The sequence below is a fragment of the Oenanthe melanoleuca genome, chromosome 10, assembly GCF_029582105.1.
Source record: "Oenanthe melanoleuca isolate GR-GAL-2019-014 chromosome 10, OMel1.0, whole genome shotgun sequence".
Taxonomy (NCBI): Eukaryota; Metazoa; Chordata; class Aves; order Passeriformes; family Muscicapidae; genus Oenanthe; species Oenanthe melanoleuca.
The window spans coordinates 16,605,896-16,633,485 of NC_079344.1; the positions used below are offsets into that span (position 1 = coordinate 16,605,896).

Below are 27,590 nucleotides of genomic sequence, written 5' to 3' on the forward strand. Positions count from 1 at the left end.
CATCCATGGACTCAAGGATGCTGGAAGGACTGACAATGGATCCCAGAATCAGTGAGCTTGGAAAAGATCTCCCAGACCATCGTGTCCAGCTTGTGCCTGGTCCCCACCTTGTCACCAGCCCAGAGCACTGAGTGCCCTGACCAAGCATTCCAGGGATGGGGATTCCACAATCCCCTGGGCACTTCCACTGCCTGACCCTCCTTTCCATGAAGAAATTCCTCCTGATGTCCAACCTGAACCCACCCTGGCACAGCTCTGATCAGAGCTGTCCTTCATTTCACTAATGTGCTTCGAAATCTTCTTACCCTGCTGATAACCTTTAAACAGCTCTTGGCATATTGATTTTTATGAGTATAATTTATGTGCTCCAAGCATCCTCCTCTTCCCCCAAACATGAGTTGCATTTGATGGCGTTCTGCCAAATAATAAATCAATAACTTGTGCAGCTTGTTCTTTCTCCACGGGTCATGTGGCCTGCAGCTGACAGCAACATTTCTCAGAGGGCAGCTGCTCTCCCATCTCCAAGGAAAACAGAAATCTGAACTGAGCCTCCCAGGCCTTAATGGTTGACTTCTGATGCTTGGCTTTTGTCTTCAGAGGCAATAAAGAGGCGTTAATGCCTAACCAGTGATGAGATACAGAAAAAACCCTGGCTGGAAGGAAAGGAAGAGTGTTCCAAGCAGTAGGAGAGAGACCCTTTTTCACAATTTATTTTAAATTTAAATATTTTAGATTGATGTTTTTTTAAATGTAATTCACTCCCACATTAATTTCTAAATCTAATATTTAAATAAGATATCTAAACTCATTTTAGAGTGTCATGTTCCCTGGGGGCTGCTGCTTCTCAGAATCACGAGGTGAAATTCAGAGGTGTTTTAAGGTAGTGACTGGACCTCCAAGACCATCAAATCACACCACCCACCAAACACCACCATAATTTAGTCCAGACTATTGGATTTCTCCACCTATTGCACCAGTAAACCCTATAGACCTCCATAAATATTTATGGAGCTTTGGATGGCTGAGCAAACATTCCATAGAATGTGTTATGCTGATGAAATTCAGGTTTTCAGTCTGAGCAGGCTGAGATTTGCTGGCTGGGACATTGAGCTCACCAGGGACCCCACCAGAAAACAGACTTCACTGAACACCTGAGCCCCTACCAGTTGATTGTATTCCAAATTCTGTAATTTTTTCAGCCTCAACCTTGGTTATTTATCAATTTTTTTTTTAAACAATAAAAACATGCCCTTGAAACTGAGGTTTGGTGGGCAAACAAAAGCTGGAAAAAGAGGTAGAAAAGATCTGTGGAATGAAAACTACAGGATGAGTCCTCAAGCTTTGCAAAGCATCAGCTGAAACAGGGAAAGGTGGGTGAAGTGGAGAGAATCAGATTGCCTTGGCAGGGATGGGGGAAGACTGGTGAGGACAAAGATGACAAAGTTTGGAGAAAGGGATACATAAAATAAAACTTGTACTCCTGGCCCTTAAACTGCCAAAGACCTGGAAACTTGGAGGAAACTCAGATTATAGATGGTATGGTACTGGTGACCTCCAAACTAAATCTTCATCCACAGCAGCTATTTAGTGTAAAGCCCTAAAAAAACTCAACAAAAGACAAGGTGGAATGCAAAAATGCTGTTTTCCTCTCCCAGAAGCACCTGGGTGCTCTCTGATTTTCAGGGCAGCTCTGGGCTTATCTGCTCTGCACAGGAGGACACTTGATGAGGGCACAGAGATAGAGCTGGGCTGGGGACAGAAAATCACTTTGCTCTGTGACAGGGCAAGGTCACAGCTCCTGCCAGAGCCACCTTGCTACATCAATAAATAATCACCAATCTGGATCCAAGAGTCAAGCAGGATTTAGAAAGTCTTTACCCTTATCCTGTGGTCAGCTGCAAGAGAGGAGGTTGCCCCTGCAAAAACCCCCTCAGCCACAGCACAAGAGCTGCTGTATTTTTGGGAGACACCAAGCTGAAGATGGAGGATGCCTTGGTGGTTGTTTGCAAACCATCAGAAATAGTGTCATCTTCAGACAAAACACTTAAAAAAAGATCCACCAGACACATTGTATTAGATTTCACTATGAAAAAAAAAAAGGGAATAAAGGTTAAAATAATCCCATGGCTCTCCTAGAGGACTGTGGTGGGTATTTTGGTTTCCATAACATCAACAGCATGTCATGGCAATAATTCCATCATGACTAAATACAGCTCTGGCAGACAAATTCTATTAGTATTTCAGGAAAAATCTTTGGTGACTATTTAATTTTGTCACTTATTTTTTTGGCAGAAGTGTCAGGGTATCTCAGCAAACTCTCCTCAGCTCCCTGCAAGCTTTGGAAAACTGAGATTTCAGTTTCCCATCCCCAAGACATGAAATAAACCCTTATAAAGACACAAACACCTCAGATAAATTCACATTTTCAAATGACAGAACTACTTTGCTCCCTAGAAACACAATATTAACTCCCTGGTTTTCGTTTGTGACTATCATTACAAACCCTTTGGGCCAGCATGAGGAAGAAAGGACATCCTGAAGGCCCAAGATCTGAATATGTGTCCTCGAGTTTTCTTTCCATTTTTTCTTTCTGCACTCCTCCACATGCAGACAGAATTCCAGGGAAAGTAAATGGTTAAACCACACAAGGATCATTCACCCAAGGACCAGCATTCCTGCAGCTGCACAGATTACTGGTATTTATAGACTCAATCTGTGCCAAGATGTGTGAATTTTCCAGCCAGGATCCAGGATGATGACGTGCTCTGGCATTAAGGATTGGAATGGGCCCTTTGCAGTTTGATGGTTCCACAACTGCTCCTCATATCCATACAGCATACACTGACTTCACATGCTTGACAGATTTCCAGGAGAGAGCTAATCAGCTCTGAAGCTGCTCCAAGAAGAGTTATGGGTTGCTGCACTCAGGACCTCTGTGTATCCCCCAGTGCTTGGGGGGAGCACTGAGCTGATGAGAAATCTCAGCCCAATAACAGGAATTCCCTCACAGATTATGGCATCTTGGAGGAGGCTGCTGAAACCCCACCTCATGGAGGAATCATCTGTCTCCAGCTTTCAGAAAGGATCTTCCCTCCCTGAGTCTCTTCTAGGAAGTGTATGGCAACGTTTATAAAAACCCAGCTGCTATGGTTTTGTGGTAGTATCAAAATTTGCATTTTTATGGTGGACAATAGGGAAAAAACCTGTCCCCATAAATAAACAGGTATTCCCATTCCTGGAGCATCTACTGAGCAGGGTGCACCTGCATACAGGCCACTTAAAAAACTGAAATTAAATGGCTTTGAGTAGCTCTGTTCCACCTTATTGATCAAAACCAGAGATTAAACAGAAACCATCAAACTCATGAATAAACATTTCCTAAGTGACCCACTCAGGGATATATCACTTGTTTTTTGAATATCCTTATATTCAAGGCAACTTTTTCTTCTGAATTTTCTGATCTCTGAGAACACTGGAGAAGCCCAAAATGAAACTATCAGGGTTTTTGGGAAGGGCTGGGTTAATTCTGTAATGATGATAAGGAGGGTTACCCCTTGGCCTCCCCTGAGAAGGATTTCACCTGAAGAGAGGACATGCAGACTGGCATGTAAAGAAAAAGGCATTTTGAAGGTCTCTAACATATTTCCTGTGTTATACAGCCCAATAATAATTTCATAATGAAATAGTTTCACAATGAATAATAGTTTCATCCATGAAACAACACATGGATGTTGAAAGAAACTTTCCATTTTCTTATCCTGCTTGTTGTTGGATAACAAATGAAGAAGCCTCCTCCCATCCATCTAAACCATCTTGTGTGTGTTACCTGCTGGATTGCAGCCTGTGTTTTTGCTATCTCTCTTAAGGAAAGCAGCACCCTGTCTTAAGAAACGTAAAGCAAAGCCTAAAGTTCAGTCTTTCCTAATCTACCAGGGCTATTGGAGGTGATAATGCTCTCAAGTCTGACCTTGGAGAACACATGAGAGTGACATTACTCCTCCCTCACCACAAATCAACACTGGAAGGCAAAAAAACCACTAGAAAATTGGGGTGGCTTTTTCACTAGATACCAAAAAATAACTTATGTATGGTATCAAATGGTATGGCAGCATGTCCAGGTAAAGGCAAGGAAGGAATTGCTCATTCCTTGATGGGCCCTCTGAGCACATCTCAAGGAGGCAACAGGGCAGTGGTTAAGGTCTTCATTATGTTTTTGGATGCCAAAATGTTTATTTTAAACCAGCAAATATCTGGCTGGATATTATTTTACAGGTGGAAGTTCGTCATATGGTCAATTAGAAGTTAAATTTGAGCAATTCAGTGTACACTCCTTAACAAAACAGAATTAAAGGGACAATTTCAAACTTTATCAGGGTATCGAAGTCATGACTCACTGGCACCAGGGAGTAAATATTTCTGGACTTACCTGTTCCAGTTTGAAGATGTGTTGGTTAAAGTAGTGCTGCAAGCGCTCGTTGGCAAAGTTAATGCAGAATTGTTCAAAACTATTGTTTTCATAGTCTTCAAACCCAAAAATATCAAGCACCCCAATGGATAAAGTCTGCAAGAAAAGTAAGAGTGAGGATTAGAATAAAATCACATAAAGTGGATTACTTGTACACAGTGCATAATCAAAAGCACACAGGCAGAATTAAATATACTTAAAAGCAGGAATTTTACTGGAATTGTTGATATTGTGCCATCTGGAAGACTCCTCCAAATCAGAGAGACATCATGTAACTTTAGATATCTGGACAAAAGAGCTTCTTCTATGAGAAAAGCCCTTTGAGAGGTGATTTTTTTCTTATTTATTATTAAATGGCCATCTTTGAAGAAACCTCAAGCCTGTTCCAAGTTATTCTATTGGGTTTAATAGTATTGATCTTCAGAAGGGAAAATGGGGATAGGCTTGGGAAACAAAGGCTTGCACTGTGAAGACAACCCACAGGAACACACCTCCAAAGCCAGTGCATTGTCCAAGCAAACCTGCTCCAGCTGCAAACCCCAAGAAGAAACTCCTGCACATCATGGCTTCCCATGGAAATAACCTTTAGTTCTCCTGGTAAAAACTAAAATAGTATCACAAATAAAGCATCCACTTTGTTTGTCAGATGGACCAGACAGTGGATTGATGTTTGGGAGCACTGAGTCACTCCTGCCTCACTGAAAGAGGGGAACCCACACAAAAACAAGAATGCTGCTGAAAAAGAGAGTCCAAAGCCCTGCCTAACACTCAGCCCTAACTGCTGGCTCAGCCCTGCCCATGTCATCTTCCCCTGTGACACCTGGCTGTGTCCACGTGGCTGTTCTGTGCTCCAGCACCTCTTTCCACCAGCTCCTGCAACTTTGGGGTGAGGGATATGGAGAAACATCTCTGTGCTCCTTTAGTTCATGTAAAGAGGGACCCATCCCTTTTATTTTTGGAGCCCATTGGCACTATGAGCCCTACACTCTCTCTAACGAACTTCCAGAAGTTCACAATAGGGAAGTTTTTTCTTTTATTAAACCCATAATATAAATTGCAGGATTTGGTGAGTTACAGTTCTAAACAGCCCTTTTTTTCTCATCACTTTGATGGTTTTGTGAACCTCAGCCATATCTCACCCCTAAATTGAAGAACCAATGCCTGTTTGGTCTCTAATCTACAATTACCTCTTGAGATGCTCATCAAGCTGTGGGTGCACCAAGGTTTCCTATGCTGGCAAAGTGAGGTCAGTGCTGCAGTGAATTCCCAGCTTGCTCTGCATCCTCCTACCCCCCTCCTCTCCCCACACCAGCCAGGCAAGGAGAGGCAGTGGACCTCTGGCCAGGTGTATGTTGGCCCACAGGTGAATACAACCCATCACCTCTTGGCTCAGACTGTTTCCTACCCTTGATGGGAGTAGAAATGTGGAACTCTCTCCTTTGTGTAGGTACTAGTTTTCATAAAATTTGAGCCTTCTGCCTGTCAGATGGATTTGGGAAACTTGGAGGAAGAGGGATATGGGGATGTGTCAGCAAATAAACCTCATCCACAGAGGGAGCTGGGGCAAAAAACAAGCTCAAGATACAGTTTCTGCTGCAGCTTCCAAGCCTGTACATGACTGTTGTGTTAAACACCTAACTCATAAATAAAACTCATACTGTGCCTGCCCAGAAAGGCTGCTGTCATAAGAAAAGGAGTGAAGAGCCTGGAAGATACATTTGGGGAGAGCCCCACCAGCAGAGCTCTGGGGTCCAACCAAAGCCACCTCACCTCACAAATACTCTGTTCACGAGCTATAATTAATTAATTAGCTAACAAGAGAGTTAGAAGCATTAGCACTGGTCAAATGAGCCAAACCTCAACTAGGGAGGAGAAATATCCCCTCCCCTCCACCCCAAAGGACCTGAGAGCTGCCAGGTGCCCTGGTTTTAGTTCTATTGGTGTCACCTGCACTCTGGATTTTCTAAGACTTCCTTACTAACACTGGCTTAATTCCACTGCCAGGAATATAAGCCAGACTGTCCACAGCCCTCTCCACACTACCTTTTGTCCATTTTCAATGCATCCCATAATGTAGGAGGAAAATATTCCTTCTGTAGCCGACTCCTGGCCAGGGAACCACCTACAGCTGGAGCAGGCACAGCTGCTGTGGGCAGACAGGCTGTGAGCTGGAGCTTTGTCTGACCTGGACTCTGCCCACTGGGACAAGCAAAAACACAACAGAAAACCATTGAAGCACAAAGATAAGTCTCTAACCCATTTTCCAAGAGCTCATTGACTACTCCATCTTTTGTCCAGGCTTTTCTCCCTATTCCAGGGCCAGACAGTCTCTACCTCCCTGGTGCCATGACAAGGATGAAGGCCCTTGGCCACTTTCCCAGAAGTTTGCATCACTTGGCAAAACACTCCTGAGAAACAGCTCTTTGACCAGAATATGGGAATTGGGAACCACTGGACCAAGAACTGAGCCTGGCAGAGGGATTCACTTCCACCCACTGCTTCCTGAGGTGCAGCACCTTCTCCTGCTTGTCCCAATGGATGTGGCAACCCTTTTGTTCATTAGGCAGAAATCTGCCTCATCTCCTTTTAAAATACATCTCAGGAGGAATTCCTCTTAAACACTCTGTATGATTCATGGATCACATTTTGTCTATACTATCCATGGAAAAACTGACCATGGGAACAGGACAAAGTGACTTTTTTCATTCTCCTTCACATCACCCTTGCAAATCCTGACCCCAACCACCTCACTGCTGTTCAAGCTCAAGTTTCAAAAAATTCCCCTACATAAAAGTTTCTATTCCAGCATATACAAACCAGACTTGGAAGATAAAATGCTCACACTTTCAGACTATTCATGGAATTACTGACACCAGCTTTCAAAAGCATTGTGTTGATGCCCTGTGGAAATAGTTAAGCCCCTGCCATGAGTGAAGACTTTAAGCTGAACAAGGTCTTTAAGCACTCACAAACTTAATTTAATATAGAACAACTGAGCACAAAAACCCTCTCCCTATTTTCCAAACCCAGTTAATTTACTCCTACCAAATACATTTCAATGTGGGCATGGAAATACACTTATAAAGCAAAACAGAAGAGTCCTATATAATAAAAAATAGTCCTGTCAGTTATAAAAGAATCTTACAGAAATATTATATTTTAAAGCTGTGTTTTTATAAGTTTTTTTTTGCTAACACCTAAAATTAAACATACACAGAACTCTAAAAAATAATCTACATTTCACAAAACCACTGCAGGTATCAAACCACGTGTTCAGGAGGGGGATGGTTAATTCTGCTGTGGTTGCTGTACAGAGCAAAACAGCTTTTTTCTCACATCCCTGTGTTTGCAACTCCTGAACTCCTCCAGAATACAGATTTTAAACTGTGTGGTGTTTTGCAGAGTTTCATGCCAGAGAAATCCAGGCAGAGCTCTGCAGTGAAACAGTCATTTGTCCTCTGCTACAATGCTCCCAAAAGAACGAGGCCAGTGGATGCCATTTGGGAAAACTTGAAAACCTGAGAAATCTGGAATTTATGGCTGGTTTTCTGCTCTCTGTCCCTGATAAAGCAGCACAAATGTACTAATACAGAGTCAATTCTTGTAGCAAGGTGAAAAAACACCATTTCTGTTGACATATACAGGAATTAATTTTGCTAAACTGCCTGTAAAAGGTATGTAATCTGGGTGGGTTTAGGATTAAATTTGCAGCCCAATGTTTAAAAAAATAATCAAAGGAGTTTATCATTTACAAATTTTTTAAGTCTTCAGCTTCAAATCCATCCTTTGAGTAGGTGCCATGAGGAAATCACACAAAGATAATTTAGACCTCGACTTGCCAAGTCTAGTTTGTGTGTTAATGCTGTTTCTTTATCTAAACTAATATATAAAATTAAAAAGTGTGACTTATTAATTAGCATATCAAATTTCCTGTGATTAAAAGTGCATATCTGTGAAGATTTTTAAAATTTGGATGAACCCTGGGTCAGTGAGCACTTCTGCTTGTGATGATGAAAAATAACCTCATGCTTTTCTTAAAATGTCTCAGCCATGACATTTAAACACAGAGTATGAGTTTTAAGGACTTCTGGCAAATGATGGCCTTGAAACTCTGTGCTCTCCAATTCCCAAAGTGCCAATAAATAGGGATGACTGGAGCTGATTTATGTTGCCCCATTGCATGTTGGTGATGTAATTCCACCATGGAGGTATATTTTGGCAATCACAAATAGCTTTGCTTCAAATTCAGGGGAGAAATCTTGTTTATTACTATTTTAAATTTTTTATTTCTTTTCATTTTAGCAATTAATTTTCATTTACAATACTCCAAAGCTGATATTGCAAAAATCCCTCCCCAAAACAACCCCAAAATCCATCAGCACTTCATCCAAAAGGATCATTCCAACCTATATCACCCCAATATACACAATGACCTCTTATATAAAGTGAAAGGCAGAGATTTGCTACAAACTTGGAAGCTGGGACCTAAAATTAATGAACTGATGCACATTAAACACATTGCTCATTCAGCAATTCAACCTCTGCTTCAGGTCAAAAAGCCAAGAATTAACTGGTTGGTTGAATTTGAATGAATTTTCTTCATGGCCATGAGTCCTTCATGAATTCAACCAGGAATTTTTCTTCATGGCCATTAATTGTAATGAATTTTATTCACAGCCATGAGTTCTTCATGCATTCAACCACAAATTTTTCTTCATGGCAAATAATTTTAGTTTTCTTCACAGCCATGAGTTCACCATCATCTCCATGTGTGCAGCATGCCATCCAAAAACAGGGTGATTTGGGAAAAATTTAAGATACTTCACAAGAATCAAATGGGAAAAGTTTAAAAAAAAACCTTGGTAATGCCTTTTGATCCACCAGTCTATCATCATTTGAAGAAGTGAGATGGACTTCTAGCAATTCCTAACCTGATTTATGGAAGAGGAATTCAATAAGAGGCTCTGGGAGGTTTAGTAATCTCGTTCTCAAGAGAAGGAAAAGCATCCGACCTCATTAATAAAGGTCAAATTTCAGACAGTTTGTAGGGAACCATGAGAACATAAAAGGAACTAAAAGGAATTGAGAGAAGATGAAGGAAAAGGGACTCAGAGCAAATCTGACCTATGGCAGCTCTGCCATTACCATAACCCAGGAGGTATCAAATAACTTATTCACAACTTAGGTCAGAAATAATATGCTAGAAATCCTGTCACCAAGCAAGATCAGCCAAATCCCACTGTGTTTTCCTAAAATATTTCACTGTACATTTAACTAAATTTGGATATCAAAGGTCTGATTTACATCTTCCAAATATTTGCTGGACAATATGGAGGAACAAGGGCCGAGTGTTTATTTTTCTTTGCCCGGCTTCATCTTTTGATCTTCTCCTTACTGCTGATATCAAATAAACACATATTGGGATCTGAAAATTATCTTGGTTCCCTTTGTCCCACTAAAATCAAATCTACACTCATGAAGAGAGAAACTTCTGTATTAATTTTTCTTCTCAATTTCTCCCAAACATACTCTGAATTAAGATGGTTTTGAGCCTTGTTTTACCTCTGCATAATGTGATTATTATAAAAGAAAGCTCTGTGCCCCAAATCCATCATCTGACCTTCTGAATCTGCAGGATTGTTTCAAAAAGTATCTTAAAAGTCAGAGGAAGATCAGTGTCAAGCATGGGCTGGGGATTAATCTGGGATATTCACCACAGGATGAGCCACATATTATTTATCCACTGCACACTTGTGAGTTTCTGAGGTGCAAGGCTGTATTTTACTCTCATAAATCAGAGACTTGGTGTGTTGAAGTGATTTTTTTGGCTGGTGGATGCCAGCAGGGAGATGCCATCCAAGTGTTGAGGTTTTGCCTTGCAGCAAGGAGGTGTTCCCAGGGTTTGGAGACACCACTGCTCCCAGTTCATCTCCCAGTTACTCATTGGTGTTGCCAACCTCAAAACAACATATGGGAGGTTAAGAAGAACCTGTATCCTCATCTCCAAGAGTGGGCTGAAAAGGATTTCAGGAGGATTGGGAACTGGTAGGAAAAGCCATATTAGTCATTGTTGGCTCCATTTCTCCGTGGTGGTGACTCTTGGTTGGTGCCTCAATGGCAGCTGCAGAGCCCAGAATGTCCTTGGACACTTGTTGGCAGCAATGTTATTCCTCCAGGGCAAAGGAGCAGCTGTTCCCAGCCCTGCCCAGCCCAGGGAGACATCTCTGCTCTGCCTGTACTGAAACAACCCAAGTTGGGGGCTAAAAATAGGGCTGAGGAGGTGACCTGGTAGAACCACTCAAGAGAAAATTGGCTGGTCAATGTTTAACAAAGCTGTTTGGAAATGCACAGAAATCTCTTCTTTACTGTCACCATCCCAAAAATGGGGAGGATTTGTGCATTTTCATAATTTTTGGGGGATTTGTGGCAATTAATCCAATTAATAGAGGACTCTGAAGATAAACTGAACTACACTTGTGGCTAGAGCAGCAGACATTTCCTGATATTTTGTGCACTGCCTTTCTGCTTCAGAAACTCTGGCCCAAGCACAGCCCAGGATTACCTCCCTGGATCTGGGTACAAGCACATTCCTGCAGCTCTGGGTCCTGGGCATTTGCCAGCATGGGTGGATCTGCTCTGGCACATGGGCAACCCCAATCCCAGCTCCTGGTGCCTGCTGCCTGACCTGGATATTATCATTACAATTTGGGGCAAAAAAAAAAGGGTCAGAAAGCTGTGAATTGTGAATTCATGAGACAACACATGGAGGTGGGCAAGGGAGAAGGTGGTTACACTCCATGGGAGTCTTGGCTGGAGGAAGCAGAGGGTTAATGTGCAGCAGCAAGGCTGGAAAAAAGCAGGAATTTGGGCTGTTCTGGCTCTTACCTGCTGAGATTTGAGGTTGAGAACGAAAGTTTAATGGCCCATAAACAGCTACTGTGGTGCCTCACTTCCACAGCCATGCTGAGTAAGCACACAAGAGTGTCCTAGACTGATTTGTATTTAAATATTACAGAACAGATAATGACTTTTAAAAATCATTAGGTCATTAATAAAAAATAATTAGCATTTGAGATGCATTTCCTTGTCAAAACAAATCCTCTTTTCTGCTTCACCAAATATATAAACAATGTGGTTTGTTTTTTCCTGCACAAAACTTTAGATGGAAAAAAATCAGGAAAGAACACAACATTTGTGGTGAAATATTAAACAGAGGGAGAGGCAGCATGTGCAATCAGAAGGCTCACTGGATGTTATCACTCTAACAACCCCTCTTTGTCAGAAAAGCATATAACCAGATTTCATAGGCATGTTTTTATTTCCAGCCCACAATTACGCTCTACGAGCCTTTTTTGGAATTAAATAAAGGAGTGATCACACTGAGAGTCTCTGCAACTTCAGTCCTACAGCACAATGCAAATGTCAGTGCTTAGTGAAAATCCTCCTTTTGGCAGCTGTGACTTTAGTTTGGATGCACAACCCTCCAAAAACCCCCACATGCTGCTGGATCATGTCCCTGATTCCCATGCCAAGGGTAGCTGAGAGCTGGAAGTGCCTGTGTGCATGGACATGGATTTTGGGGACAGCATGCCCCAGCCACAAGGAGTGTGGATGAGTACATGAGAGGGTTAGAGAGGATGTCCTGGGTCACAGCATCCAGACCCTGCTATTGCAGGAAACGTCATATCATTCTTTCCATCAATTCTTTGGGAAGGTGGTTCAGCATTGCACCTGCTCCACTCTTCCCATTGTGATTTTTTTTCCTTTAAATTAATTTTGCTTCTGTACTACTTCAGTACCTACAGACACCCAGCTCATTCATCATTTCATCATGGAGCAACTTCATCAAAATGCAGCAGCAGGAATTCCCTTTTTCTTCCCTCAATTATACATGGTCCTCTAGTTTTATACATGAGGAGGAAAATTATTTGCCATTGCTCCTGGAGTGGGTGGGGGAACTGGCTTTTCAGGCTACAACAAAATCTCTTCCCTGGTTGCTTTGAGTTTATAACACTTAAGGTGCTTCATCCTTCTCAGCTCCACAAGCACCACTTAGAATAATGATGTACTCAGTCATGATCTGAGGAAAAATTAACTCCATGTTAAGCAACTTGCCTGGATAATGTTTTCTCACTCAGTTATCTATTTTAAAAACCCAAGGGAGGAGCCAAAGGAGCTGGTGAGATGTTACCTTGGTGCTTTCCTCCATGTCTTTGGAGTTGAGGAGTGCATGGTTGATCCTGAACACAATCCAGTCAAACAGGGCGCTGTACAATGACTTGGCCATGGAATTCCGCACGGTCACAGCCTGAAATAGAAAAGGAAAAAAAGTGATTGGAAATGATTCCTGCTCTGCACTAAAATGGCTTTTGCTTCTCAAGCTCCCACATCCAATGTTTGCATTTCTCCCTTGCCAAAGCTTTCATCTGCTATTTTAATTTATGCCAATGGTCCTGACAGCACTGGGAATTGGGTGTAATCCCAGGGCCGTGGGATGTGCTCCTGACTTTGGCTTGGTTTCTTTTCATGCATTTGAGTGGATTGTACATGAAATCACGCCACAAATCCCATCACTGGTGGTGAAAGAAAATAAATACATACATTAAATATAGATGTAATAAATTCACCAAGACCTTTGAAAGGTTTCCTGAGGGAGAAGTGTGGAAATTGCACAGGAGCAACAGAAAGCATGGGCCAGGACAGGCAGCACCTGGCACCAGCAGAAGGGCTACAAAAAGGGAGGCTAAAAACCCCTCTAGTAAATCTGAGAGTTTCTGAAAACTTGAAGTTTTTCAGGTACCACCAACAGAAGCTACAAATCATGGCAGGCAGGTTCAGCACTCCTCCAGTAGCTCTCCCAGAGAGAGGAATAACAGTGCCAAGGAAGGGTCATCCCCACCATGGCTGGGATCAAAGAGATTCTGCTTGATGGGATGAAAGCTGAGATCAAAGGAAGAACCCTGGGCTTTTGGACAGGCACCTGCACAGAGAACCAGACAACAGGAGTTCCTACTTAAAGGTTATCTTTGTTCTTGCTGCTTGGGATTCTTCCTTGGTTTCAATTATCACCTCCAGTAGAGCTTTGGTACATATTAATCACCTAAAAACTTATGGCACCAGCCATGACTGCTACATTTTGGTTTGTTTTAGCTACTGCAGAAGAATAAAAAAGGAACCAGAAGATTATTTCAATTAAATCCTGAACTGTAACAAATCAGTGGCTTGTCACACATTGCTTTGAAATCCTTCTCACCAATATTCCCTTCGAGGTACATCATTTGAGTGGCCTCATGTCACTGACCCCAAATGAAGGAATAAAGCTCATGTAGCATCATTTATCTTCTATCAGCTTATTCCCACCTCCTTTTTCCTTGATTTTTGGACATAGCAGCATTCAGTGTGACCACAAGCCATTCAGCCAATGTTTTGCTCTTAAAACACACTTCAGCACATGTTCTCACTTCCTTCCCATGTCCAGCTGGAATAGGAGAAGGGATTAACACAGTCCATGCCAGGGGAGGTTTAGGCTGGATGTCAGGAAAAATTTATTCATGGAAAGGGTTGTCAGGCATTGGAAGAGCTGCCCGTGGCAGGGGTGGAGTCCCCATCCCTGGAGGGATTTAACAGATGTGGATGTGGTATTTGGGGACATGGGTTAGTGGTGGGGGATGCTTGGACTGGATGGGCTCAGAGGGCTTTTCCCACCTGAACAATTCCATGGTTCTGTGACTGAGGATGCTCACAGCCTCTGTATACTGCTAACCATAACGTGGTGGCAATAAAAAGTGACATCAGAAGGTAACTACAAAGTAAGGCCATAATTAGCAGGGAATTCCTCACCCAAAAAACAACCAAAAACAAGTATGTGATGCAAATAGGTGAGCAGCAGGACTGAGAGGATTTTGCTGTAGCACAGACCAAACCAGCACTTTTAAAGAGTGAGCTCTTGAAATGCCTGAGTTCTCCAACAAGGGCTGGAAAGCAGCTGGCATTTCAAACACAAAGAGCTCTAGTTCCCACTAACTGCTTTTTCTTCCCTTTACTGATGAAAAGGGTTTGGGGAAGGGTTTTTTGGCAGTTTTTATTAAAAGCAACAGGGGTTGCTTGGGGATGGGGGGGTGGAGGTTGCTGTCAAATTTATTTTTTAAAATTTCCTCAAATGTGAGAGAATATTTCAGTGATAAATAGAAAATTCAAGACAAATTTTCTATCCCTATGCTCCATCTACACTTTTTTGATTAATCAGTGCCACTGTCACACCAGAAAAATCAGTTTCTGGGGAAAGACAAAGGCTGTGATCCAGGAATGCCTCTCACTGCCCTAATGCTTTGTCCTGGCATAAACCAGCCCAGTCAATTGCTCCAATGTGCAATTAAAAACAAACTCCACCTCCATTTAAAGCCAGCAAGAATGTTGTTACTTCTTCCACAGCATCATATACAGGTTTATGTTGCAACACTTTTCATTACCTTTTATTAGAGGCTAGAGGGATGTGCAGGGCTTCACCCCTGAATGTCCTGTTTTGTTTTTTTTCCAAAACAAATGAGGATATTATTAAGCCTGCACCACTCCAGTGCTGAGGAATGCTGGCAGTGTGACTGCCACGAGTCCTCTGAATGGTCTGACTGGGAAGTTTCCCTGACAGCAGCACTGCCCAGTTTCCTCCAGAATGCAGGGTGGGGGATGAACCACTGCTCTTATTCCCAAGGTGGTCTCAGCTACATGGAAAGCTGGGGAGCCCATGAAGAGGTGATTTCCTTGCTATGCTTGCCTCCCACAGTCTGTGGCCCAGATCCCAAAGCTGCTTTTAGAAGTGATGGTTTAATCCTAAGACCTGGTAGGAAACTCCTGGCAAAGCAACACATCAAGAAGACAGGGTGGATGGAGCACTTTGCCTTCATCCATTTAAAAAGTGCTTGCTGAAATGAACTAATTTTAAATGACTCGGGGTTTAGGGGGGTCCTTCTTTGTTTGAATTTTTAAATTTCATTTCAATAAAATATTTACTTTTTAGAACAGATCTTCACTGACATCACATTTTAAATAAAGCCCCTCAATATCCTAAACAGATTCCAAAACTACCCAATCTGAAGATCTGAATAATATTACTTCTTTTGAAATTAAGGAGCTGCAGCAGAGCATTTAAAGTAAGCTTTTATGCTTTATTTAATGAAAAATTATATATTTCTGTACTATCCTATGTATCTTAAATTAATTCTCTGAACTATATCCCATACACCACACACAGCTTGTCTCCAGGTCAACACCTAAAGTTTCTGGTCTCTTCCACAAGTCTCCTTAGGTGACATTTAGGCAGATCTGGAACATGGTGATACTCATCAAAACCATTTTTATTTCCCTCACAAAGCAAAATAAAAATAGCTGTTGCAATGCCAAAACAAGTCTCTGGGGATCAAAGGCAGCAGGACATGTTGCACCCACACAAAAATATTGCTGATTCCAAACTGAGACAGATCAAACGTGCTTTGACTTGGCATGAAAGGAAATAAGCTACAGACAAGGTTTTAATCAATAGTTTCCTGCTTATCAAGCTAGAAAGGATCTATATAATATTTATATTATGCCAGAAGCTCCACTTGTTGGGCTGGCCAACTTTTGTTAAGATCCTGATGTAATGCATTTGGGTTTTTTGTAAGATTTTGTTGCCAAATGAATTGTGCTGAAAGCTGTCGTGATCAGCATCGGATTCAGGCCACCTTAAAAACAGATAAACTTCTGGAAACATCTTATGTCAAAAAGGAACAAGGGGAAGACAGGCTTAAGAATTAAAATCTCCTTTTGAGTTCTTTGGAACAAGGACTTACAGTTCCAGCAGCAGCAGCCTGTGTTTTAGAGGCTGGAAAAGATGTAATCTCAGGAACCCAAATTTGCTCAAATTAAAAGCCTCTATAAAACACATTTGTACACATACAGGAGGTTCTTAAGAAATGAGATTACAAAGTCACTAAATATATTTAAGAAAATCTCTGTGCTGCCATCCCACAGCACCTCCTGCTCCAGGCAGGATCCCTCACTCCTGCCCTTCTGCACTGAGCTGAGGGCTGAAATTTCAAGATGGAATTTTTCAAAATATTTGTAGGCACCCAGGAAAAACAGGGAAGGCAAGAGGGTTAAAATCCCTACCAAGGTTAGACATTGGAAACTACAAGAAAGACATTGTGGGGCTGGAGCCAGAGAAGGGAACAGAGCTGGGGAAGGTTTGGAGCACCAGGAACAGCTGAAGGAGCTGGGGAGGCTCAGCCTGGAGAAAAGGAGGCTCAGAGGGACCTTCTGGCTCTGCACAACTCCCTGACAGGAGGGGGCAGCCATGGGGGTGAGGCAGGCTCTGCTCCAGGGAACAGGGACAGGACAAGAAGGAATGGCCTCAATCTGTGTCAGGGGAGGCTCAGGTTGGTGGAAATTCCCATATCTTTGCCTGAGAGCCCCTTAATTAATTTCAAAATTATAATAATTTGGAGGGAAGGGGTTTACATTTTCCATTTCAAAGAGAAGCTCCTGCCTTTATTGGCAGACATCTGTCCTCCAAACCAGGACAAGCACAGACTCAGTTAATGAGAAGTGGATTTAAGTACAACTGGAAAGTGAGTGAGTGCAAGCATCAAAACAACTTAAAGCCCTAATGAGGATTAAACACCCTGGAGTTTATTACCCGTGACAACCCTCATCCCATCTCTCAGCATTATGCAGATCTAGGGAGCACTCATAAAGACTCAGCTGGTCAACATAACATTATTGCACCTTCAACAATTCTGCTCAACATTTTGTTAAATCCCAGTTTTTCACTGGTGACATCACAGACGTGAGGGCAAGGTCAGTGCACCCACTCCAGACTTTCTACAAACTATGAGAACTAGAAAAGTTTATATTTAAATGCCATTTTCCAAGCACAACTCTGGAAAATTCCTTGGATCTAGAAGAGAAGACTTTTAAGAAGACAGCCTGACTTGTTTGCCCCAAAGGCAACTTGGTGCTTTGCTGTTTCAGTCCACAAGACTTGCTGCATTGTTGATCATGGTCCTTTTTGCCTCCAGTTTTCCAGCATTTTCCCAGGAGACTCTGTGTGTGTATCCCATTACAGACACTATAGATGTTATTTGCCAAACACATTGCCAGCATTCCCTACCAATGCAGAACCAATGCACCCATCCTAAAAAAAATAGCTTTGCAAGCACTCCTTCTAATTTTCCCAAGAACCTGCAATAGCTCCAAAAATTCCTTTGTTAAAATAGGAGTGGTGTTGATACAGCCATATGAACCACCTGTGGATTCTTTCTCTCCTGGTCACCCCCCAACTCTTCCAGAACATGAAAACATGTGTGCTGATCCAGGAGGAAAACAAGCAACACATTCCCCTTTCAGACTCTTATCAACAAATACTGATAAATTACTGATTAATTACAGTAATTCCAAGGTGATAAGAAATGTTTCTTTCCAGGTGTGAGGTTTGCAGGATTTGGTGTAAAACATAAGGAACAGGCATTCAATTACTTAAATAAAGTTAGGCACCACAAAATACACTTTCTTCTGGTGGAGAGAAGAAATAGAGATTCCTCTTCTCTTCAGTAAAACAGATCTGAACACAGGAAGAGAAGAAATATCCCCTTTTCCCTTAGGGCCTTTGATGGGCCTTCTATAATTTCTATACAAGGAAGAAAATTTTGGGGGGATAAAAAAGTAGCAATAGAATTCTTCCTCTTCAGGAAATCCCTCCAAAAATCAAATCTGGATACGTGGTTCTAGTGGCTCTGTGGGGGGTTAATTTGTTTGCTTTTCTTTTAATACATGGAATAAATTTTCATCATGTTCTCTGATTAATCAATTGGTGTTTCTGCTCACTGGGATTTGGCACTAAATCCCATGAACCTGTTGATACCCAACTACAGGAATTATTTAGTGAGCTATTATTATACACAAGATTTGATTTTCATTATCATTTTATGTCTGGTTTGAAATCCTTATCAGCCATTCCCATTTTCCTCCCATTTATTCTCTAAGGTGACATTTGGCTTCATAATTACATTTGTACTTACTGTAACACAAATGTCATATTCCAATATCACTCAGAGGAAAAAAACACATTTTAAATCCTGAATTTTGCCCATGGTATTTACCTAGGATTTTCAGATAAAAATCTCCCTTCTTCAATCACTTCTGTGGGTTTAAATGATATATTTAATTTCCAAGTAGGGGGAAAATCAGGAAAAAAGTGTGTGTGATTTCTTATTTGCTTCAAAGTACCTATTCAATAAAATCATGCTGCATGCAAGTAAATGATTAAAGAAATCAGTTTCTATTCTTAAAAAAATTAATAATTTATGCTTGCTTTTTTAAACAAATACACATATTAACAATGCTTGGCCACTGTAAAGAGGGATAGGATTTATCCAAGATTAGAAAAGAAAACACAGGAGGAATTCAAGCTCTCCTAATGCACTTGATGACCAGGAACAGAAGCCAAACCCAATTCTCAGTGAGCCTTGGATGTGCAGACAACTGAAAACAGCCCACATGGGCATCTCAGAGGTGATGATATACAGCAATCACTAATTATGAGATTAAAAAAAGCAAACTGGAAATACATTTCTATTTGAATAGCACTTGGGGGTGCCAGATACTACTCATAGGTGACCATATGTACTAAAAATACTACAAAAGTCCAGTTTTTATCTCTGATAAAACCCAAATGGAAAGTGGCTGCAGCTTGGGTTTGTGACTGTAGGGAGAGAAGTGCTGAGGGTGGTTTGCTGGGTCTGACATTCCCAGCCTGAGACAGAGTAGTGATGAAGAAAGGAGAGATGTACCTGTGAAATTGAAATTAGGGAAAGAGCAGAAAGCAAGGAGGATGGTGAGGAGGGAGAGCAGCACCACACACAAAACCTGCTGGAGCATCTACAGCTCAGCACCAAAAGTGGGAGAACATTTCTGGGTTTGAAGGTAACAGAAACCTCTCAGTTGCTGGAATTGGGCAAGGACTAAATCCCTCCTCTGTTCCAAATGTAGGTTTGTGCCTCATTTATAGAATCCTAGCATGGTTTGGGTTGAAAAAAACCTTAAGGATCACCTAGTTCTACTCTCTGCCATGAGCAGGGACACCTCCTGCTAGGCCAGGTTGCTCCAAAAGCCTTTTCCAACCTGGCCTTGGACACTTCCATGGATCCAGGGGCAGCCACAGCAGCTCTGGGCACCCTGTGCCAGGCCCTCACCAGCCTCACAGCCAAGAATTCATTCCCAATATCCCATCCATCCCTGCCCTCTGGCAGTGGGAAGCCATTCCCTGTGTCCTGTCCCTCTATCCCTTGTCCCCAGTCCCTCTCCAGCTCTCCTGGGCCCCTTTAGGCACTGGCAGGGGCTCTGAGGTTTCTCCTCTCCAGGTGAGCACCCCCAGCTCTCCCAGCCTGCCTCCAGGGCAGAGGGATTCCAGCCCCCAGAGCATCTCTGGACTTGCTCCAGCAGTTCCACATCCTTGTGATGTTGGGGACGCCAGAGCTGGAGGCAGCTCTGCAATTGGGGTTTCATGAGGGCAGAGTAGAGAGGAGGAATCCCCTCCCATGCCATATGTCCTACTCATCCATGGCCAGTAGAAGGAACACACTAATTCAGGATGAGAACACTGTGATATTAAAATATTTAAAAATATTTTTAAAGTTTTTTTTTTTTGTTGTTTTTTTTTGTTTTGTTTTGTTTTTTTTTGACAATTAATTACTAGTGGTTTACAATTTCCTAGAGTTGCAAGTAAACAAGTAACTTTGAAGGACATCCTTGTCAACCTAATGATACATTGATATTGGAAAATTGTCTCTCTGGATACACTTCTTGAATTGAATTGACTTGTCCCATTGGAATTTTTGGAAAGGATGTTAGTATGGTTTGGGAAATCCCCTTAAAATACCTCTGACTAATACAGACTGGCAAGTCAGAGAAGGACCTTTGTCCAAGGAAGGTGATTATGAAGATACCAATTGGCCCAAGGTGATTGTGGAAGGTACTGAGAAATTGGTACTAGAGGAGGGAGAGCACAAGAAGAATTAGAAAAAAGGTGTAACATAAAATTTGAAAACCTAAACCCCCTGTCTGATTGTGAGAACTTTACACCTGATTAAGTGACAAAATCCTGAAGTTCCTTCCTGCTTGAGTGTTATGTTGGGGCAAGACACAGCATTGTATGGTAATGACATTACAGGCTATTTTTTCTCATTGGAAAATCCACCCATGAGGTCTGGAAAACATCACTGACACTTGCATCTCTTGGATAAATCTCTTGTCCATTGGCAGGACAACCCCTATGATGCTGTGACACCTCCCATCTCCAGAGTGATAGTGGAAGGTTCCTGCCAGAATGTGGCAGCCAGCCAGGAGGGTGGGAGCCACAGACAGGGCAAGGCTTCAGTGCTTTGTTGTTTTTTAATGTATTTCCTTTCCAGGTAGGAAATTTATAGAATTAAAGCATAAAAATGAACCTTTACAGGAATGTTCAAACTACTTTTAAGTCAACTTTTCCTCTGTTTTGTTGTAATCAAAAATGAAAAAATGCATTTTTCACTCCTTTTCTTTCAACGATGACTGTAAAGATATTTTTCCTCCTCCTTAATTGTACATAAAAATCATTAAAAAATCTCTTTTGCAGGCTAATTCCAGAGTGGTGCATTGACAATCTGAGTTCTCTTAGGGAAAGGACCCAGGAGAACGCCAGGATTTTAGCAAGATATTCAGATAAAATATGAGCGTGGAAAATGACATCATCCTTCTCCTGCCCGAGCATGATGTAACACTCCTGGATGCCAAGTCAAGGATTAAGCTTGAGTCTGATATCCTGCAAGAGTACTTTCCTCTGGGTGTTAAGCCTCTGTTTTAAAAAAACCCTAATCCTACTTGTCTCAGCCAGGGGGGAACCCCAAAGGCTGCCCAGTTTATCCCAGAAGCAGGACAGGGATGTGGATGGAAACCAGATATGTTGGGTCACATCAGGGAAGGAGTGGAACAGCAGGAAAGCACAATTCCCCATACACACATGGGTGACTTGGGGATCACTCAATGGGCTGAACATAGTGGTGGATCAATTTTGGATGATGAAAAGCTCAGTGTGAGCTGCCTGTGTTCTCTGGAGCCCCAAACTCTCCCATGCCCTGGGAGCTGGTTCCCCAGCCTGGGCAGCAGAAAAGGGATCCTGTTCTCTGCCCTGCTCAGGTGAGACCCCATCTGCAGAGGTGCTTCCAGCTCTGGGGCCAGTATGAGGAGGATGTGGAACTGCTGAAGCAAGTCCAGAAGAGCCACAGAGATGCTCTGGGGGCTGGAGCCCCTCTGCTCTGGAGCCAGGCTGGAGAGCTGGGGGTGCTCACCTGGAGAAGAGAAAGCTCCAGGGAGACCTCAGAGCTCCTTGCAGTTCCTAAAGGAGCTCCAGGAGAGCCCCAGGGACTGGGGACAACAGCCTGGAGGGACAGCACAAGGAGGAAGAGCTTCCCACTGCCACAGGGCAGGGTTAGGTGAGATATTGGGAAAAAATTCTTGGCTGTGAGGCTGGTGAGACCCTGGCACAGGTTGCCTGGAGAAGCTCCAAGCCCCATCCCTGGAAGTGTCCAAGGCCAGGTTGGACAGGGGTTGGAGCAACATGGGCTAGTGGAAGGTGTCCCTGCCCATGGCAGGGGGTGAAATTAGATGATCCTTAAGGTTCCTTCCAACCCACACCATCCTGTGATTCTGTGATTCTCATACTATCTTTTTTTCATTGAACTGGTTCATGTGCTTCTGTGAATTCCTGTGATTTCTGAGGACTTACACAAGAAATATCAGTGTTCCTGCAGCTGCCCTCTCCTTACTCCTCCTTTGTGTCATTAGATGGAATCAAACACAGAAAATTAAGTGGAAAACCTTAAATAAGAGCAGTAAGAACATTTTTTGTGGGTGTGTTGAAGATCTAGCTGTTGTGTCCCTGCTGACAGGCAGGTTTGGGAAAGGACAAACCAACCACTCCCATTTCCATCCCCATCCCAGGCCAGAGCCTGCCTGCTGTTTATTTTTAGAGATGATTTCAAGCCTTGTCTCTGATATTGTAATTCTGCTGCTGATGACTGGAACATGCTGTGGTTTTGCTTTTCAGAAACAGTCCCCAAGTACAGGCAGGAGCAAAGGAAACCAACACAAATCCTGTTAGAGGTTTTCTCTGAATCCTGATTGCAGAGCCAGGCAGTTATGAGCATCTTCCTAAAAAGATTTCAGTCAGAACCTTTGGATTTGGGCGCTGTGGTTAGAAAGTGTCATCTGTAACAAATCAAAACTAAAAAGAAAGGGAAAAAACCACTCTCTCTTCCTGAAATTAAACCCTTCCAGAAAACAAGGCTGCAGTTCTTGCTTCTCCTGTCAAGAAGATGATGAAAGGAGACACATGGAACATGCCTTAGGGAAAGGTGCTCACACAGAGCCACCCTGAGCCCACCACAGAGCTACAGGAGAATGCAGCTACCAGGCAGCCAAGTCTGAAGGGTCCACTGATGACAAAATGTGTTTTCTTCCACCTTGATGGACTTTCTCCAGCAGCTCCACATCCTTTTGATATTGGAGACCTCAGGGCTGAGGCAGCTCTGCAGGTGAGGTCTCACAAGAGCAGGGTAGAGGGGAAGAATCACCTCTCTCCCTGCTGCCCAGGTTATGGGGGAGATGGGGCTGCTGGCCCAACACCTGCTCCCCAGCAGCTGCCCTGCTGGAGGTATAACTCAGTCCCTCTGAATTTTCAGGCACCCATTTTCCACTTACAATTCTGAACACACATTCTGTTAAATGCTTATAGTCACACCCATCACATCAAACAACAGCTCTCCAGAATTAAACAAAGGCAAGAATCAGGCCACTTGTTGACCAAGAAGTTGTCTCACATCTTTTATTTCCCTTCTGTTGCACAATTTCACATCAGATTTCTCCCAAAAGTGTGAATTAGCTTTCTAACCCTTAGGGTAGAATGTCCTTGATCAAATAGCTTAAAATTATAAAGATCTGTTAAAATAATGTCTATTAGCAAAGTCACTTGCTTAAGAATATCAATCATATTACTTAAATGAAGTTAATGAATTGAAAACATAATGGAACTTTTTTTTTCCTGGAGGAATGTAAAACAGGACTTGTAAACACATGTACTTACTTTGATAATGAGTTTTTTCTCATCAGGTGAAGAACTGGAAAAAATTGCAGAGACTAGTGAAAAAAAGACGAGTGGGTGCAGGACACCAGCCTGATAAACAGAAGAGATGGGATGGAAACCAGGCAGGGATGCTTGTGGAGCTCAGCCACAGGCTTGTCTCCTGCATGATGGAAAGGGGATGGAACCACCAACCAAGATGGATTTGAGAGAGTTCAGTAACTGGATGAGTCAAGGCACACTGTTAATGGCCTTAGAGACCTGCAGCAAGTGGAGAGGGAAAAACCTGAACTCCTTGGTTTATTTAGATAGAAGCAGGAAGACAGGTGTGGCCCAGGAGTGCAGTTCCTTGCATGGATTAAGAGGATACTCAGATTACAAACAGGATCAAGAGAAAGATTTTTAAGAACTCTCAAGTTCTCCACCTGCGGCTCCTGCATGTTTCCTACCAAACATCAGTCAAGTCACTTGATATTTAATTATAATCTTCTTTTTATTTTTTTTTAACACCTGAATTGTGGCTTGTGAAACTTTCCCACCTCAGTATAACTGCAAAAATGCACATAATAATATATTTTTAAAAAGCCCAGAGTCTGGAGTTGAGGGGCACTTTGGGAAGGACAACACCATCCCACAGCATGTTATATTGCTGACATTAAAATCTAAAATACCGTATTTCCCTTTTTCAGCTCTCTGCCTGCTGTATTTTACTTTATCAAAGAGAAGATGGTTGTGACTGCAGAGATGCCCAACACTCAAGACAGATCTGAATGAAAACAGTCCAATCACCACTACTGCTACTGATGGCTCCATTGCTCCCACAGTCTTTTCCAAGAGTCCTCCCCGTTGCTAAAAGAAGTGGAATTCTCCAGCTTGCTGTTACCAAACACTGCAGTGTGATTTCTCTGGAAACCCATGAAGTCTGCTGGCTCCATTAATGCACCATCTTGCTCCTGATAAAGTCTTTGGCAGCTGTTTTGGCCAACAGCCCAAGACCTCAGCACACAGGTACAGCCTTCATGTTTGTGCAGCCTTTTCCCTAAGTTTATCTACTGAAGCTTCTAAAGCTTTGTGCTCGCCCAAACTGCACAGTAGTTTCAAACACTACATTAAAACACCATCCAGTGCTATAAAAAGAAAAATGGATGGTTCCAGGAGGCAGCTCCATGGCAGATGAGCCAGTGTGGCTCAGGAGATAAGAGGCAGCTGCCAGAGAAGAATATAAGCATTATTTATGAATGTGGTGTTGTTGATTGCTGGAGGTGCAGTCAGAGAGGATGGCAGCTCCCCTGCAGGGCCTCAAGTCAAGCCCATGTCTGCCATCAGTGCCACAGCCACTGAGATGAGAGACAAAACAAAGCAGTCTTGATTTTTCCCTGCAAAACCAGATCTCCCCTTGACTGCCCTTTCCTTAATTTCAGAAAGAGCTGTAGCTCTAGCAACACAGGGATGTACTTGTATGCTAATACCAGGGTCAGACACAACCTCTAAACAATAAACCATGAGTGACTGAACAATGAGAAAAGCTGATGGCACGTTATGCTTTGTAGGGTCTTCCTGAAAAACCACATGCTCATCCCATAATCCTTGTAACATCTCAAGGACAGGCACTGACTACATACCAAGAATCCCACCCTGGAGTTTGGCTCACAACTCTTTATTTGCTTGTACTATGGCCCTGCTTGAGCAGGTGCTGCTGCCACACACCTTGAATGCTCCTGGGTAAAATAAAGTAAAATGAAATCTCTCTGCTGGGGAGAACTTGCTCAGCTGAAGATGAGGGCACCAGCAACTGCTGGCACACAGGAGGCACCAACTTTAATTGCTGAAACCCTACCTCCTCACTGGACTTCAGGGTTACATTTAACCTGTTACCTGATCAAAGATTCAGACTGTTTGAGTTAAAGCCCATCTCATTCCACCCCCTGCTATGGGCAGGGACACCTCCCACTAGACCAGGGTGCTCCAAGCACTGTCCAGTCTGGCCTTGGACACTTCCAGGAATGGGACAGCCACAGCTTCTCTGGGCACCTGTGGGAGGACCACTCCAGCCTCACAGAGAGGAATTCCTTCCCAATATCCCATCTAACCCTGCTGTCTTTCAGTTTGAAGCCATTTCCCCTTGTCCTGTTACTCTAGTCTCTTGTAAAAACTCACTCTGGGGACTTCTTGTAAACCCCTTTAGGCACTGGAATCCAGTCCTTGGATCCTCCAAGATCATCTATCAGAATAATTATATGTGGGCAAGAATCAAAAAGCCTTGACTTTATTAAATGAAACACAGAATTGGCAAAGTCAGTATTTCTGCTTAAATTTAAAAGGGCACATTATTCCTGAGGGAAAAGTCCAACTCAGCTCCTGGGGCAAAGGCATCATGAGGAAGTCCTAAGAGAAGAAGCACAATATGAATAAACAGAAAGGAGGTGGTTGCCAGTTGCAGCTTCTCCTTCAACACTTCCAGCTGTTGGGAGAATAGAAGGTTTCAGGGAGACCTCAAGAGCCCCTTCCATTGCCTAAAGGGACTCCAGGAGAGCTGGAAAAGAACCTGGGACAAGGGCCTAGAGGGACTTTGGACAAGCAGGAATGGTTTCTCACTACCAGAGGGGAGGGTTAGATGGGATATTGGGAAGGAATTCCTCCCTGTGAGTCTGGAGAGGCCCTGGCACAGGTGCCCAGAGAAGCTGTGGCTGTCCCATCCCTGGAAGTGTCCAAGGCCAGACTGGTCAGTGCTTGGAGCAACCTGGCCATGTGGGAGGTGTGGCTGCCCATGGCATGGGGTGGGATGAGATGGGCTTTAAGGTCCCTCCTAACTCAAACCCATCTGTGATTCCATGATGTCCATCCACAAGCTGTCCCCACTTTGCAGTACCTTCTACCCAAGACATGCCAGAATAAAAGATGTAGTTTTATTGCAAAGATGAACAGAACCAGGAACAGTCAGTCTGGTATCAATTCATAACTGAAAGAGAATGCTTCAAGTGAGCTGCCAAGTGTTCAAACCACCATTTCTGAAAAAAACCCCCAAACCACAGGACTGTGTTTCCAATCAGTGCACAAGAAGAAGGCAGGAGCACACAGACAGCCAGGAATGTGACATCACTGCAAATCCAACAAAGGCTCCATGGGCTCTGGGGCTGCAGCTCGGGAAAGGGGAACAGAAAACGCTTGGCTGGAAAATAAAACCCCAGTCTCAGCTACAAAGTACCAAAGGGAAGGATCCCTTCAGGCCAACTCTGCCCATTCAAGACTATAAGGGGGTGACAGTTGTCACAGCAGGACCCTGAGGGCACAGATCTCTCAGAGCCAGGCTGGAATCATGGAATGATCACACTCACTTTCCACCAAAAGCATTTCTGAGCAGAGTTGTACTCCACATACACCAACACTGATGAAAGGGATGGGCAAATGTCAGCCCCTGTGTGAACACAGAGAGTGAAACATTCCAGAATGGAGCAGATGCACATAGGAATCTCATCAAAGCTCAAAACCCATCCCAAACTTAAATCTCAAGCTTTTGACATGGAATCCCAGGGGGTTTGGGCTGAAAGGGACCTTAGAGCTCGTCTTGATCCATCCTCTATCATGGGCAAGTCCCATCCAACCTGGCCTTGGACCTTTCCAGGGAAGTAGCATCTACCATCTCTTGCAACCTGAGGACTGGTAGATCCAACCTGCTCTTCTTGATGGTGCAAAGAAGCAAGGACATGTCAAAATGGCATTATGCAATCCTTTTTTTGAGAGCCTGTGGGGCACAGTCTTTTCCAGATCAACTCCACTGAAACTTTCAGTGTACCAAGCTATGAAAAAGCCCACAGGCATCTGAAGAATAAAATAGCTGCTGCATACATCAGGAAAGGCAGCTGCCCATGAACTACAGAAGTCATGGTGGGAGAGTCATGTCTGAAAATCCTCAAACCCTCAATGGCTCCATCCATTGGAGCCAACTATAATGCTCCTTTGTTAAATATACAGCAACAG

The 27,590-nt window shown here is 43.1% G+C and overlaps 1 protein-coding gene across 8 annotated transcripts in view; it reads right to left on the reverse strand.

The window, feature by feature from the left end:
* MYO9A (myosin IXA) overlaps positions 1–27,590 on the reverse strand; it is a 164,929-nt gene that overhangs the window by 55,143 nt on the left and 82,196 nt on the right. For all 8 annotated transcript variants that reach the window (XM_056499559.1, XM_056499556.1, XM_056499561.1 and 5 more), the window contains 2 exons: positions 12,657–12,773; positions 4,427–4,561 (listed from right to left, as the gene is read on the reverse strand). In XM_056499559.1, the coding sequence (XP_056355534.1) occupies positions 4,427–4,561; positions 12,657–12,773 (252 nt within the window). The remainder of the gene's footprint in view (positions 1–4,426; positions 4,562–12,656; positions 12,774–27,590) is intronic.